The following is a 16,174-nucleotide window of genomic DNA, read 5'->3' on the forward strand; positions in this document are numbered from 1 at the left end:
CCTTCTAGTTTATTTCTTTTGTTTCGCCTCCATGGCTGTCTTGTGTCTTTTGTTTTGGGAATTGTGTTGGCCAGCCAGCTACTCTGATAGTGGGGTGGTGAAAGTGGTATTCTATTGGAATTAGCATGGCAGATTTAAAGTAGGTTGCTAAATGACAACATTGTCATTTTTGGCTGAGGATAGAGGAATAAGGTAAATGGAAGTGCTTTAGTTCTATTTAGGGCCACTGGAATTATGTAGCTTGAAAAGACAAACTTGTGAGGGAAGGCTGACCAATTTACGTAGCAGGAAAAGTCGAATTGTGAATTTACAACGCAAATAGCTCTAACCCAAGCAAATCTGAGACCTATTGTGTTGCAAATGCTTGTTAGAATGGTGAGTGGTTACACTGAGTATCGCTGTTGGCGCATACTCATACTGTTTTAAACCAAATGCTAGCCAAATTATTTAAATGGCACTCAATACATGTTGTTTATCATTTTTAGAGAGTAAATAGGGGACCTTTAAATATTATACACTGCCTTACATCACCGTCTAAATAAAGCAATCTTGTGCTTCTGCTGGGTAGACTATGCTTGATTTGTCAATACAATAAGTGTCAGCTATAAATGAGCCTCAGCCTTGTCTCTCGTCTCCTGCTCTGTACAGGCTCTCTGCACATGCTCGCTAGACCCCTGTGACCCTATGGCTCTTGTTGTGCTAGGGCCTCCTAACAAGTGCCCTCTATACCGCTCTGTATCCCTCCTACCTAGTTGACTAAGTCTGACTGACATATGCAAATAGCTCTGTGACCAGAAGAGGGCCACTGGAATTATGAAATTCTGTGGATGGAATGTTTTCTGAATAATTATGGATTTGTGGCCTTTGTCACACAATCCATCATCTTCTGCAATGTAAAAAGTTAAGTAATACTACTTCAAAATGTGCTGCATTATACATCATAATTTGTTTTTTCTTGAACCATAAATTAGTCAAACTTACCCCAAAATGTAGTGCTTCCCCTACTGCATAATTTCAGTTGCCCTGGAAGAGGACCACTCACAATATATGGAGTTGTAAGCCTTCAGTACTAGATAGATCATTGTTGAGAGAAGAATTGTTTCTGAAATGTTTTTCAAGCAGATGTATGAAGTTCGTAAACAGGACACACACAGGGCATAGTTTGAGTCAGGGGTTTCTTGTGCTTGTCCCCAGTACTTAATTGTCAACACCGGCACTTATGACACTCCACCACATGATGGTGTTGTTTGTCTAATTTTGAAATGAGCACAATAGTAGTTTAATAATTCAGGGCCTCGTTTATTTCCTGGCAGTCAGCCCGTCCTCCATCAGAGCAATGGAGTAAATTACTCTGTCGCCGTGACAGAGGTGCCGGTGGCCAAAATTTAGCAATGTCTCCTGTCAATGCATTGTAAGTTTTCCATACGGCTCCATCAACATTACGGAGCTGTACATCAACATTTCCCAATATTTTTTATTTTCAAAAAGAAAATACCACTTGTCAGGGAAGTTTCCTTCCGGGGAAAGTGGGACATTGAGCACATTTCAATGCCCCTTAGTGGCAACTTTTTGTCTGGGAGGCACAGGCAATACAAAAACTGCTATATGTCCACCCATCAAAACTAGGTGGATGGACATATAGCCAAACCTCCGATGACCTAACCACAACAGAGGTGGCGTAGTCTCCACTGTCATTAAACTATGGTCTGGCCGCATTTCATTGGGGGTGGGTGGACCATGGTTATGGTGGGGTGGGAACTCCATTGCTGTTGCAATGGAGTTTCCTTCCCACCAAGATATAAATCTGGCCCTCAGTATACATTAAAAATGAACAATACTCACCAATCAAGCCATTATTGTAGCTTTTGGTGTCCTGGTGTAGCATGAATTGTCGTTCTTGTAGTAGTGTGATGGCCAAAAGTTGTACTGTCATTGGCAGTGCTGGTAGGGGCAATGGGTTGTGTAAGCTGCAGAGGCCTCCTGATAAGGGCCCTGGCCTTCACTCTTCTTACAAATGAAGCACTGGAGGTAAAGCAGGCAAAGTAATTTTCAGCTATGAAAAAGGCTCCCTCTCTTTTTCTAAAGGTATGACACATTGTGCACCACTTGATTTCACTCCACTGTCGCTGTGCCTACTGTAAAGAATTTGAATGCATTGACACTTTTGCTAATTCTTTACACAGGTAAACATGCTTGTGCTGGGGAAACATCTGGGCATACCGAAGCCCTTTGGCCCGATCATCAGAGGAAAATGCTGCCTGGAAGAGAATGTACGTTCACTGCTGGAACCTCTGGGATTACAGTGCAGCTTCATCAATGATTTCAGCTGCTATCACCAGTTGATGGGAGAGGTGCACTGTGGAACCAACGTCCGGCGCACACCTTTCAACTTCAAGTGGTGGAACATGGCCCTGTGAACCATTGACACAGATAGACCAATCAGGAAACACCTTATACATTCAGCTGGTACCAGCTCTGGCCATATGTGAAAATTTGAACCCAATTTCAAATATTTTTAATTATTTTCTAGGCGGTAAAGAAAAAAACCTTTTGATTCCTAAATTCTGATTGCCAACCCAGCACAGAATTATCTATTATGAAGCAATTAAAAGGGCTCGATAGGCAAGTTCCTTACTCGGGGCTTTCACTAAAGGACTTTAGTGGCCTACTATAAGTGGCTATCTCAGTCGCTTCATGTTTACAATATTTCTTAAATATTACATTGTGTTAGAACATTGATATTTTAACTCTAAAGTTAAGAAAATATTTACAGAGAGAGGGGTAACGGAATACTCTATAATTATGCTCACAATATTTCTTTGGACTCTAATGTTTCTAATAAACAATGATTGATTGATGTTTAAAATATATTTCTTAAACTGTATAATTGTCTCCTGCATTGCTTATTTTGTAAACAAAATAAATAGATAGTTCTAGGAGGGCGCCGCTCACTTCCTCCACTGGCACCCCCACTTCACAAAGTGCTAACTCATATTTCAACTTCTGATGCTATGGGCATACTCCATAGAGAGTGCCCAAAGGCTTCTATGTTCTTATTACAACTCAGACAAGTTTTTGGTTAGGGGGGCAACCAGGGTGTGTAGTGAAGGGTATTTTTAAAGAACAAGTTACTTACCTTTGGTAATGCCTTATCTGGTAGAGACACAGATTAGCTGCAGATTCCTTATCTTAGAATTCTCCACCAGGCATCAGAATTGGGGCCTGATTACAACTTTGGAGGAGGTGTTAATCCTTCCCAAAAGTGACGGTAAAGTGATGGATATACCACCAGCCGTATTACGAGTTCCATAGGATATAATGGACTCATAATACGGCTGGTGGAATATACCGTCACTTTACCGTCACTTTTGGGACGGATTAACACCTCCTCCAAAGTTGTAATCGGGCCCTTGATCTGGAAAAATTTTCTCCAGCAGTACCTCTGTGCGACTCTGTAGTGACGTCATCCCCGGATTTAACGTTGCCGGAGTCCATGTAGTCCCGCCCGAGATGCGCTGGCATCAGTTTCTTCTGTGACTAGAATCCGCACAACAACCCGGAGCCACCATAGAAACTGGCAATGGAACAGTGTAAACATCAAAGAGGTGGACGTAAATATGATCTTTGAAACACTAAATTGAAATGCATAGCAAAAAAATACCCCGAAGTAGGATACTGAAGCCAGATAGCACAGAGCGGGGAGAAAGGGTTGGTTGATAAGGAATCTGCGGCTAGTCAGTGCTCTACCAGATATGGCGTTACCGAAGGTAAGTAACTTGTTCATCTGATAGAGACAACTAGCCACAGAATCCTTATCTTAGAATTAGATACCAAAGCAATATCAACCCAGGAGTGGGGCTGCAAACACATCCCACCCAAGTCTCACAATGAACAACCGATCAACTACAGTAGACCAGTTATGAGATCGACAAGGGTGAAATAAGCAGCTCACTCAAAAAGAGTGGACGACCCACAGAATATTACAAGAAGACATGATAAGTCATTGGGGCCCAAACAGATGGCAATGAAAATGAATCTGTTGGTCGAGCACCACAACAGGTAAGAACATGAAGTGCACCAAAGAAGGAGCCAAAGGAATGGGGTGCAAAAGCATCCCAATATTTACTGTGACAGAACACCCATCAAGGGGTAAACCCCAAGGGTAAGAAAGAAGGGAAGCTATGCATATATTCTGCTAGCACCAAGATGCGTAGTGAAAACCTGCAAGAAACAGGAAGCGTAATGCTGGAAGGGAGAGAAAGCTGAACAACAGATGGTACGTGTCCAGGAACACGCAATGGGAACCATGCAAATACCCAAAACAGGACTGCAGGGTACATAGATTCATTTGACAGAAGACACAAAAGGCATGCCAATGGCATAGTATAAATGGGTAATTTTGAAGGACTGGAAAAAACCCACAGAGGGACCCATACATAAGGATAGACATGCAAAGACATGGATCAGTCCATATAGAAATTGTATAGTGCTTGAATAGTACCAGGACAGTACAGCTGTCATAACCTGGGGCACTAGGATGCCACAGGAGGGATCGGAACCCTTGATCGGTAGGTGGCAGAGATACCAAAGGCTCAAAACCTGAACCTTGAGCCACCCATCCTGGTTCAAGAGAAATATAAAGAAAAGAGTTGTGCAAGAGCAACCACACAGGAGAAAAAGAAAGAGGGGGATAGAGTACACCCCCAAGAGAGAAAAATACACAGACAAAGATAAAAATCAAGGCCAGTGCACCAAAATAAGTAGAGGGTGGGAGAACCATCTGCTGATAGGAACCAAAAGAAACCTTGTGGTACATGAAAGCAGAAACAAGAGGTAGACAAATACTCCTTGAGGAGTCCTATTGGTTCATGTTTTTAGGGTTGGTGTTGTGATAGGTACTAGGGTTGAGATTCCTAATGGTTCATGTTTGTAGGGTTGGTGTTGTGATTAGTACTAGGTTTGAGATTCCTATTGGTTATGTTTTTAGGATTGGTGTTGTGATTGGTTGCCAAGACTAGCGGTGCGATTGGTTAACAGGGCTAGGTCTCCCATTGGCTCTAGGTTTTAGGGTTACAAATCTGATTGGTTAGGATTAGGACTAGGTTTCTATTGGACAGTAGGGCTATTTAGGCCTAGGGCTCAGGGCGTCTCAGTCCGGGTGCTGAAGCTAAAGGCGAAGAGGACAAGGGCATTTGCCTGTTTGGGTCGGGTTGGGCCTAGGGCCAGGAATGCTACCCAGTTTCCCATTTACCAGAAAGGGCCTTACTCCCTACACATTCATTAACAAGCAAATACATTATCAGCAAAGATATCCAAGTCTTGTATCACAAAATGACCTCATACAAATTGCAATGTCTCATCAACCAACACAAACCCCCACATACAACACCTATACTCATATCCACCACACCCACAACAGTAAATCACCTTCATTCTCACAGCAAACACTACTTTGTCCATTCCCACTAACACAACTTTCCATCATCCACACAACACAAAACCACATTATATATTACTTTCAGCCATCCACATACATACTCCCTGTTCATACAAACCACCAGCACTATCCTCTATTTGCTCCATACAGACCCCCTTTATCATGACAACACACCTTCCAACACACCAGCTACAAACATCCTCCCCTCTCTTCACCAATTACACACAACCATACAATCCTTACACTCCACCACACATATTATCTCTTCCAGTCATCACAACTAACACAGACACCCCCGACCCACATCCATCTCTTCTTCCACACCTCATATACTCTTCTCCAAAACACATCAACGCCCCAGTAATATTCTAATACCACTTACCAGCACTAACTCACATACAAATCCTACACAGAAAAACACTACATCTACATCTCCTCTCACTATTCCACAAAAACAAAACAGACCACACACATCAGCACATCAAAATAACACAAACTTTCATAATACCGTCACACCACCTCCCACCCTCGTGACTACAAAAAGAATACAAATCCTGACTAGTCTTTACCTCTACAATCTCACTCTTCACAAACATCTACCACAGGCACCCCAACACAGCAACATTTATTCACCCGCCTCTAATCCATTGCACAATTTAGAGCCCTACATTATGATCCACATGCTCTTCTACCACCCCTAATTCATACTCCTTCCACACTAAACAGATGGAAACAAAATAAACAACATTCTACTCTTAACAACTTCGCATTCCCTTGTCTATTACATAATAAGACTACTCTACAACAAAAAGTACACTCTTCATGTCTCTCTCAACCACCAAGTCCACCACCAACAGACACAGACCCAACAAAATGCATCCTAAGCCTGCTGGAAGAGGAACACTATATTGAAAAACAGGACTATTGTAATACTCACAAAGTTATCACAACTATAAGCACACCTGCTACGAGCTCAAAATATACTGCCCACCCTTCTCCAAAACAAAACAACACTGCCACAAACATGCATTTTCTAAACTGCCTGCTCGTTAATTCTCGATCACTCTCAAAAAACAAGCACCACATCTATGACCTGCTCAGGGACACACAAACTGACTTACTGTTCGTAACAGAATCATGATTAGGATATGACATCAAACCATCGCACAAAACAAGTAGGCCTTCTGGTTGCCCTTCTGACCCTTGTCCACCACACATCTTCAAGAACATTCTTTTATCTGCTTCTGCTGCCACACCTATAAGAAGAATCATCAATAACTCTTTAACTACAGGAACATTTCCTGAAGACCTGAAAAAGGCATACATACATCCGTTATTAAAGAAAACAAACCTAGACCCGCAGGACCCCAACAACTACAGACCAATCACAAATGGACCTTCCCTGGGCAAACGGATGGAAAGAGGAGCATTCACCCAGATTTCACAGTTCATTGAAGACAATTCCATACTTTTAGACCACCAAACTGGATTCCACCAGAGAAGAGGCACTGAATCGGCTCTCATAGCAAATCTGGGATGATCTTAAAAACACAGTCAACCACAATGGAGTTGCTGTACTACTTCTCTTGGACCTCACAGCTGCCTTTGATAATGTTGACCATGACACGCTAATTCAAAGACTCCACAAAGCTGGCATAGAAGGGACTGCTCTCGACTGGATTACATGCTACCTTTAAAACAGAACTAATATTAACTTTTCATTTCCCCCTTCTCGTCAAAACCCTACCTCACAAAAGCAGGGGTCCCCCAAGGATCATTCATCTCACCTATGCTTTTCAACATCTACACAATGTCATTCCCAGAATTGATCAATGATTTTTAACTCACATGCTACAACTATGCAGATGGCACACAAATACTACTTAAATTGGAATGCCCCAAAGACATTGAAAACTCACAAATCTTCAGTTGCCTTGTTTGCCTCAGAGCCGTTAATCAGTGGATGACTTAGAGCCATCTCAACAAAACAGAAATACTCACATTTAGCGACTGGAAATATTATGACCCACCGTGTGCCTGGCCGGACGATCTCGGACCACCTCCTCAAGTATCCAAGGAATTTAAAAACCTTGGAATTACCATGGACTCCAAGTTAACAATGAATGTCCAAGTGGACAAATTAACATTATCAAGCTTCATCACCTTGAAGACTCTGTGACACATTTCCCCCACCTTGGATTCCCTCACAAAGTGCAGGCTACTATCTCTTTTGTACTATCCAAACTGGATTATGTCAATGGCCTCTACAATGGATCATCTCTATCTATTATGAAAACACTACACTGGTTACCCGTTGCCACGTTTAAGCTGCTTTGTATCAACTACAAAGCATTACATGGAACAGGACCACTTTTCATTAATAACAAAATAACCAAATACATTCAACAAAGAAACCTCTGTTCAAGATTGGCACCCTGCCTTAGAACACCACCATACAAGAAAAAGACAATAGGTGGAACGTCCTTCTCCATTCAAGCAGCCAAACTATGGAGCTCACTACCCCAAAGATAAGATCCACGGATAACTATCTTGCCTTCAGAAGACTACTCAAGAGTTGGCTCTTTCCTTCATAACCACCATATTCAAACAGCAATGGACTGCATATGCCTGTGTTAATAAATATTTATAATCTGATTAGGTATATATTCTAGATATGTATAGTTCTTTATGAAATATGTATCATTATTATTTCATAATGATAAATTATACACATACTCTTTAAGTAGGTTTAACAAATGCATATTTACTCATGGTTCAATATATTTATGTGTGCATGTGTGTGTGTGTGTTTGTGTGTATGTATATATGTGTGTGTATACATACGTATGTGTATATTATTCTATACTTAACATATTCATAGGTTATTGCATAGCTCCTAGATAAGACATTATATTAGATACTTATGTATCCCTGCTTTCATTTTTATATCACAATGATCAAATGTTTTATTATTATAAGCATTTCACTATTCAAAAATTGAGGAAAGATAAATGAACGTTAGAAAAGTACACTTATTAATTAACTTCAAGTACTAAAATCTCGATCCAAGTGTGGAGCAACAATGGAAATTGCGAAAAAGGAAGTATATAATCATCGATCTCCAGTATGGAATCTGGACACCAGACCTTTAGAAGTCTGCAAGGTAAGAAGGGAATAACTAGATTTGTTATAAACAGACCTAACACAAAAACAATATGGGAGGAAGAGTAGGAAAACCTTCACACCGCTGACCTAGCCACGATGAAGCAATGGTAGGAATAGAAGCCTGCATTGAAAATGCCTGAAGAAACGTTTACTGGATTCAGTCTGACGACCAGGGGAGAATTCTAAGGTAAGGAATCTGCGGCTAGTTGCCTCTATCAGAGGTTTAGATTAGGAGTCTTGAACTTTATGCTGATAGTAACCCCTTTCACATCTGAGAAACATTTTGAAAAAAGGGGTCAAATCATGTATTATACAGTATATTGTTTTCTTAAATGTGTTTAAAAGCCTTAGGATCTGAAAGGGCACTCAAAGTATTACCTCAAGAAATATTCCCGAATTTTGAGGGGGGGCAAAGGTAGGGGTAATTTAATCTTTAGTACTACCCAAAAGATAGCTGGGCTGACAGTGTTCAGGGCATAACTCTGTAAAACCCCAGTGCTGGCATTCTGTGAGAGAATCCAGATCCAAGAGGTCTGGGAGCGAGGGCCTAATACGGATTTTGGGAAAAAGACAGACCTCTGTATTTGGAAGTCCTTGTGCTAACAGTTTAAGAGCAAACTCAAATGCTGACAGTTTTGATGGAATGCCAGGTGCGGACAGTCAGGGAAAGGAGGCCAGGGCCGATAGCATTTGAGAAGTGAGACTGAGGTGTTTACAGTCTAGAAGGAGCCTCCTACTGGGTACGAAAAGTTAACATGTGTCCCATAGACTCCGCCCCATGCCTGACCCTATGCTGCATGGTGCTCTCCACCAGTTTCCCCAGCAGCATAGCGTTGTCCTCCGACCAACCCTCACGAGCACAAACACAGCTCTAATAGGGTAAGGCCCTCTCTACCTGCATTTGGGAATGCAACATAGTGATTTATTATGTTCCTCAAGTGGGTTTGGTGTTGTGCAGTGTTGTCATGTGTGATCACTTACTTGCTTGCCTTTTCTTTGAACACACATCACAGCGAAGAAATGTATCCACCCACAGCGAGTTTTTGACACTGATATGAATTCATAATATATATGTTTCAAGAGAGTTGTCAACACGTCTCTCCTAAGTGGTGACATTCTTGATTAGCTGTCCTTTTTCCTTACAGGCCAGATTTTCTCTGAGTCCTGTACAGTAGCAGGTATAGTTACCACAACAGTATTTGATTGGGTACCTGCATACAAATTCATCTTGCTTCCCAATGAGGTGTAGTTGGGTGTCTCATCTCTCGTCCTGATGAATTGCCTCAAATCCAATTGGACCACGCAAGGCAAGAAACATGTTGACCCCGGTTCACATCTCGTGAGCTGTCAAGGTTCGTTGATTCCTAAAACAGACACACTTCGTTTTTGCTCATATCAAGGGGATTGGTATATTCAATTATAGTTGGTACCCTTTTGACATTTTTAATCACTCACTTCTCCACACTTGCATTCATCATCACAGCATTTTGCATTGAAGATCCCTGGCAAAGAGCCCCCCCCTTGAGGGACCCGTTGGGCATTGCAGAGCCGGTCTAACATGGAACAACCTGATGGTGAAGCTTGACACCCCTTTGGGTATGTGAGGGCCATTGCTTCTGTCAGTCAGATCCCCCATGCCAGTGGTTCAGCCTCCTTTCAGACCGACAGCTTCCCCTCCCTCTTCCTTTTTCCACTTTCCTTGAGGAACAGCATACTTTTGTGGCAACATGTTATATTTAAAGAGCATGTGTGTTGGACCTGACAATTAGCTCCTTGTCACTTCTCCCTTCATATGGGAACCATCACCTGCACAGATAAGGCACTAAAAAACACACATTCAAGCACTTTAAGCTCTGTCTTTGCAGTTCTATTGTAGGAAGATGGCTCTGTATATACTATATAAAAGTGAGATATAGTGTGCACAGAGTCCAGGGGTTTCCCCAGAGGCTAAAGTAGATAATACTAATGCTCTCTTTGTGGTAGTGTGGTCGAGAAGTTAGGCTTATCAGAAGGTTGCGTTAAGCATTTGTTGTACACACACAATCAATAGAAGAAACACATACTCAATGACTTAACTCCAGACCAATAGGATTTTATATAAAAAAAAATATTTTTGATACTTTATTACTAGAACCACAAGATTCAGTTCAGAAGTAAATATTGTTGCAGGTAAGTACTCAACATAGACATCAATGTAACTTTGTTTCACTTTAATCAAGTAAACAGTTTTTAGGAAAACAGAGAATATCTATTTTAAAAGTGGACACTGCATTTTCTGAACAGTTCCTGGGGAGGAGAAAATAAAGCATAGTTTTAAAGGTAAGTCCACGACTTACAGTTCCAGTCTATGGGGTATAGGTAGTCCACGGTAGTTGGGGGTTCAAGTTAACCCCAAACATCCACCACTAGCAACCTGCGGCCGGTTGGGTGCAGAGGTCAAAGTTTGGCAATTTTAACAAGGGCTCCTATGGAGACAGGGGTTTCTCGGAATACGGTCTACCAGCAGGTAAGTACTCGCGGCTCGGAGGACAGACCAGGGGGAATTTGAAGAGCACTGGAGGGCACACAAGTAGGCACCAAATACACCCCCTCAGCGGCACAGGGACGGCCGGGTGCAAGGTGCAAACAGGACGTCGGATTGCTGGTCTATGAGGGGACCCCGGGGGTCACTCAGAGGCTGCAGGTGATGTCCAGGGGGGTGTCTCGGGCACACCACTGGTCGGACAGGGAGGAGTGCCGCCTGTTGATCATTGCTGCACTGGGTGTCGGTTTCGCCAAGGCCTGGGGGCTGCGAGTACAGTGGGTCCTTTGGCGTCAGATATATTCATCCGGAGCTTTTGCGGTCAGGGGGTTCCTCGGTATTCCCTCTACAGAGGTCGCAGAGTAGGGGTGGAGGGGTCAACCCAGGGTGAGCACTTGCTTGGAATCGCCTGGGGACCCTCTCTGGCTGGGTGGACCACCTGAACAGGGGCCGTGGGCATTGGGTGCACTGTGGTCAGGACTCACGCTTCTGGAGTGAGGTGGGAGTCCTTTAGAAGAGGTTTCTTCTTCTTTACTTGTTTGGACAGGGCCGCTGTCCATGGGAATTCTTGATCCTCTGTGATGCAGGCAGTCCTCTGGAGGGTTTTCGGAGGTCGCTGGACCTGCAGGATGCATTGCCTTTCTTCTGCAGGTTCTTTAAAGCAGAAGACAGGCCGGTAGGGCTGGGGTCAAGTCAGTTGTTGTCTCCTTTCCTTCTCTGCTGGGGTTTCAGCTAAGCAGTCCTTCTTCTACTTCTGAGGTTGTCAGGAATCTTGTGAGTTGGGTTCAGGGAAGCCCTTAAATACAAGACTTAAGGGTGTTACATGAGTCAGAGGGCAGTAGCCAATGGCTACTGTCCCTGAGGGTGTCCACGCCCTCCTTGTGTCCACTCCCTTTGGGGAGGGCGGCATATTCCTATCCATATTGGTCCCTGTCCTCCAAATCAAGATGGAGGATTTTTCAGGGAGGGGGTTACTTCAGCTCTGGACACCTTAGGAGAGGTCCCAGCTGAAGTGGTCACTCCTCCCTGTTTTTCTGAAGTTTCCAGCCGAACTGGCCTTCAAAAGTGGGGGCTTTGTCCGGGGGTGGGCATCTCCACTAGCTGGAGTGCCCTGGGGCACTGTAACATGAGGCCTGAGCCTTTGAAGCTCACCGCCAGGTGTTACAGTTCCTGTAGGGGGCATGTGTGAAGCACCTCCACCCAGAGCAGGGTTTATTTCTGGCCTCACAGATCACAAAGGCCCTCACCCTATGGGGTCAGAAACTCATCTGCTAGTGGCAGGCCGGCACAGACCCGTCAGTCCTACCCTAGAGGATTGGTAAAATACAGGGGGGCATATCTATGATGCCCACTGTGTGCATTTTTTAATAAATCCCACACTGGCATCAGTGGGGGTTTATTGTGCTGAGAAGTTTGATACCAAACGTACCAGTATTCAGTGAAGCCATTATGGAACTGTGGAGTTTATAATGACAAACTCCCAGACCATATACTTAATATGGCCACACTGCACTTACAATATTTAAGATTGGACTTAGACACTGTAGGGGTATGTTGCTCCTGCAGCTATGTCCTCACCTGTGGTATAGTGCACCCTGCCTTAGGGCTGTGATGCCTGCTAGAGGGGTGACTTACCTATGCCACAGGCAGTGTTTTGTGGGCATGGCACCCTGAGAGGGGTGCCATGTCGGCTTTCCCTTTTTCTCCCCACCAACACACACAATCTGCAATGGCAGTGTGCATATGTTAGGTGAGGGGCCCCTTAGGGTGGCACAACACATGCTGCAGCCCTCAGGGACCCTCCTTGGTCACAGGGCCCTTGGTACCAGTGGTACCTTTTACAAGGGACTTATCTGTGTGCCAGAGGTGGGTCAATTGTGGAAACAATGGTATATTTTTAGGGAAAGAACACAGTTGCTTGGGCCTGGTTAGCAGGATCCCAGCACACTCTCAGTCAAGTCAGTATCAATTTCAGGCAAAAAAAAGTGTGGGGGGGGGGGTAACTGCAACAAGTGCCAGTTTCCTACAGCTATGGTTAATGTATACTTTGTGGATTGCAAGAAAATAGGTAGTTGCCCTTAAACTATTATGAAGAGCCTCTGAAAGAGAAGGTAACCGATACAATAATGTATCATTTTCAAAGGAAGCAGGAAAATAATGTAAAACATTGGGGCATATTTATGAGTTGGTTTGCATCGTGTATGCACCACACAACGTGGTGCATGTGTGACACATACCTTACATATGATTTATGAAGCCACGGTCGGCCACTTTGAGTGACCCTGAGTAGCTCCACACATCTGGAGAAAGGCAATACAGTGCAAGTCATTGTGTTGCCTTATTCTGTCCTGAGTAGGTATTCCAATGGATGTTGAATGAGTGCTCCTATGCAATTCCCATGGTTTTTGATGCATTCTCAGATTTACCAGAAGTGATAGACTTTGGAATGCGCTAAAAAGATACGCCTTCTCAGGAGAGGAGAAATGTCTTTATTTGTCCTTGTTACTTACTCTTTCTATGTGTGCTGCTTTTTGATTACTAGATTAAATGTGTTGTCCAGTTAATGAAAAGCTTTACAAGAAAAAAAATTCTCATTAAAATCTTTTGACTTAATCAATTCTTTTAGAAAAGAAATAGTATACCATAAAATACTTATTAATATCGTAAACTGAGACACCGAAAAAGATGCTAGAACCTAAAGTGCTTATTGACATGAAGGAAACTACCGGGTCATCACAAGTATTAGTTAGAGTGAAAACAAATAATACAGCTAACCATCAATAAGATCAAAACAATTTAAAAGTAACATGGGAGCAGTGGATAGCACATTAAAATGTGCCTCTAGGCTCCATGAAAAAACGTTCATATTACCAGGACCGAGCATGGTGTTAATGTTAACCTGGGACTTGATCGTGCTGAGGGCTGATCGCTACTGTCCAGTTCAGGATAGACTCAAAGTACAACGAGGTTACGCAGTCGAGTGAATCTACAGTGTCCACAATGCAGTCTTTTAATTTGCCCATACTGTAAATATGAAACCGCAAAAGAGCAGACACAGCAACCAGGTAGCCCTAGTTACTTCAGGTATTAGTTTGTTCATCTCTGAGCAGTGGAAAAAGTGGAAGGTGCTAAGTGCAGCGTGATTATGTACACTAATGTGGCCCTGACGTGCCCAGTTTAAGTAACTGCTGTGCAATGCAATGACCAGAAAAGCTCGAGCTGATGATTGCTATCTGTGCGTGATGCATCAGCAGTCGGGTGAAGTCAATGGGCGCCTTTTAAATTCTTTCAAATGTCTGACGACCGCTGTATCATACTGGAGCAAATTTGAGGCCCTTGCTCTAGGTCGACGGTGGAGCAAGCAGATCCCATATTGTGCGCAGGTGTCTTGAGAAATCTGTTTTAAAATGTAAGTTAGTGGTCACTGGCAATCACAGGCGGTTACAGTCTGGCAGCAGGTGCGAACTCCTAAGAAATTAAGGGCCTTATTTATACTTTTTGGTGCAAAACTGCACTAAGGCAGTTTTGCCCCAAAAAGCTTTGCACCGGCTTGCACCATTTTTTAGCACCATCTGGGCACCATATTTATGGAATGGTGCAAGCCGGTGCAAAGGGTAGGCTAGCTTAAAAAAAAATGACGTTAGGCAGTTTTGAGTCAAAATAAATGATTCTGACCAGATTAGCATCATTTTTTGATGCTAAGGGGCATATTTATAGTCTGTTTGCACTGAATTAGCGTAATTTTTTTTTTACTCTAATTCAGTGCAAAACTAACTCCATATTTATACTTTGGTGCTAGACCAGTATAGCACCAAATTTATGGAGTTAAAGTCATTTTTTGGAAGTGCAAACCTACCTTGCCTTAATGAGATGCAAGGTAGGCGTTCCCGTGCAAAAAAAGGACTCTATGGCCTTAACACCATATTTATACTCCCATGTAAAAATGGTGCAAGGGAGGGAGGAGGGGTCAAAAAATGGGGCAAAGCTTGCTTTGCCCCATTATTTAAGACCAGGGTCAGGGCAGGCGTTAGGGGACCTGTGGCCCTATTTCCATGGTGGAACACCATGGAATAAGCCCAGAGGTGCCCTCCCTAGGCCCTAGGGGCACCCCCACCCACACTAGAGGGACTGCGAGGATGGGGGACCCCATCTCAGGTAAGTACAGGTAAGTGCATTTTATTTTTGAAAGTGCCATAGGGGGCCCTGAAATGGGCCCCCATACATGGCACATGGTGCAATGACCATGTGCCCATAAAATGACGCTAATCTGGTTAGAGTCATTTTTTTTTTACTCTAACCTGCCTAAAGCCATTATTTGCTGCTAAACCCTCTTCTTCTATACTGCCAGCCCCACCCGACTAAAGTCATTTTTTAAAACTCTAGCCTACCCTTTGCACCGGCTTGCACCATTCCATAAATATGGTGCCCGGCTGGTGCACAGAAATGGTGCAAGCCGGTGCTAAAATTTTTGGTGCAAAACTGAGTTAGTGCAGTTTTGCAGCAAAAAGTATAAATAAGGGCCAATATTTTGTAAGTTTGCGCCACTTTTGCGTCATAAAATGACGTTAATGCGGTGCAAAAAAAGTTTAAATCAGGGCCTTGGTGCTAGATGGGTCTAGCACCAAAGTATAAATATGGAGTTAGTTTTGCACCGAATTAGAGTAAAAAAAAATGACACTAATTCGGTGCAAACAGAGTATAAATATGCCGCAGAGTATAAATATGCCCCTAAATATGGTGTTAAGGCCATAGAGTCATTTTTGGCACGGGAACGCCTACCTTGCATCTCATTAAGGCAAAGTAGGTCTCCACTTTCAAAAAATGACTTTCACTCCATAAATTTGGTGCTAGAGGGGTCTAGCACCAAAGTATAAATATGGAGTTAGTTTTGCACCGAATTAGAGTAAAAAAAAATGACACTAATTCGGTGCAAACAGAGTATAAATATGCCCCTAAGGCCCGTATTTATACTTTTTTTTAGCGCTGCATTTGCGCCGCTTTTTGACGCAAAACGGCGCAAACCTACAAAATACAATGGTATTTTGCAAGTT

The 16,174-nt window shown here is 43.1% G+C and overlaps 1 protein-coding gene across 1 annotated transcript in view; it reads left to right on the plus strand.

The window, feature by feature from the left end:
* LOC138301767 (protein-arginine deiminase type-3-like) overlaps positions 1-2,417 on the plus strand; it is an 81,736-nt gene extending 79,319 nt beyond the window's left edge. The window contains exon 14 of the mRNA XM_069242274.1: positions 2,184-2,417. Within this exon, the coding sequence (XP_069098375.1) occupies positions 2,184-2,417 (234 nt within the window). The remainder of the gene's footprint in view (positions 1-2,183) is intronic.
* The last annotated feature ends 13,757 nt before the right edge of the window (positions 2,418-16,174 follow it).

This window comes from Pleurodeles waltl, chromosome 6 (genome assembly GCF_031143425.1).
Source record: "Pleurodeles waltl isolate 20211129_DDA chromosome 6, aPleWal1.hap1.20221129, whole genome shotgun sequence".
Classification (NCBI taxonomy): Eukaryota; Metazoa; Chordata; class Amphibia; order Caudata; family Salamandridae; genus Pleurodeles; species Pleurodeles waltl.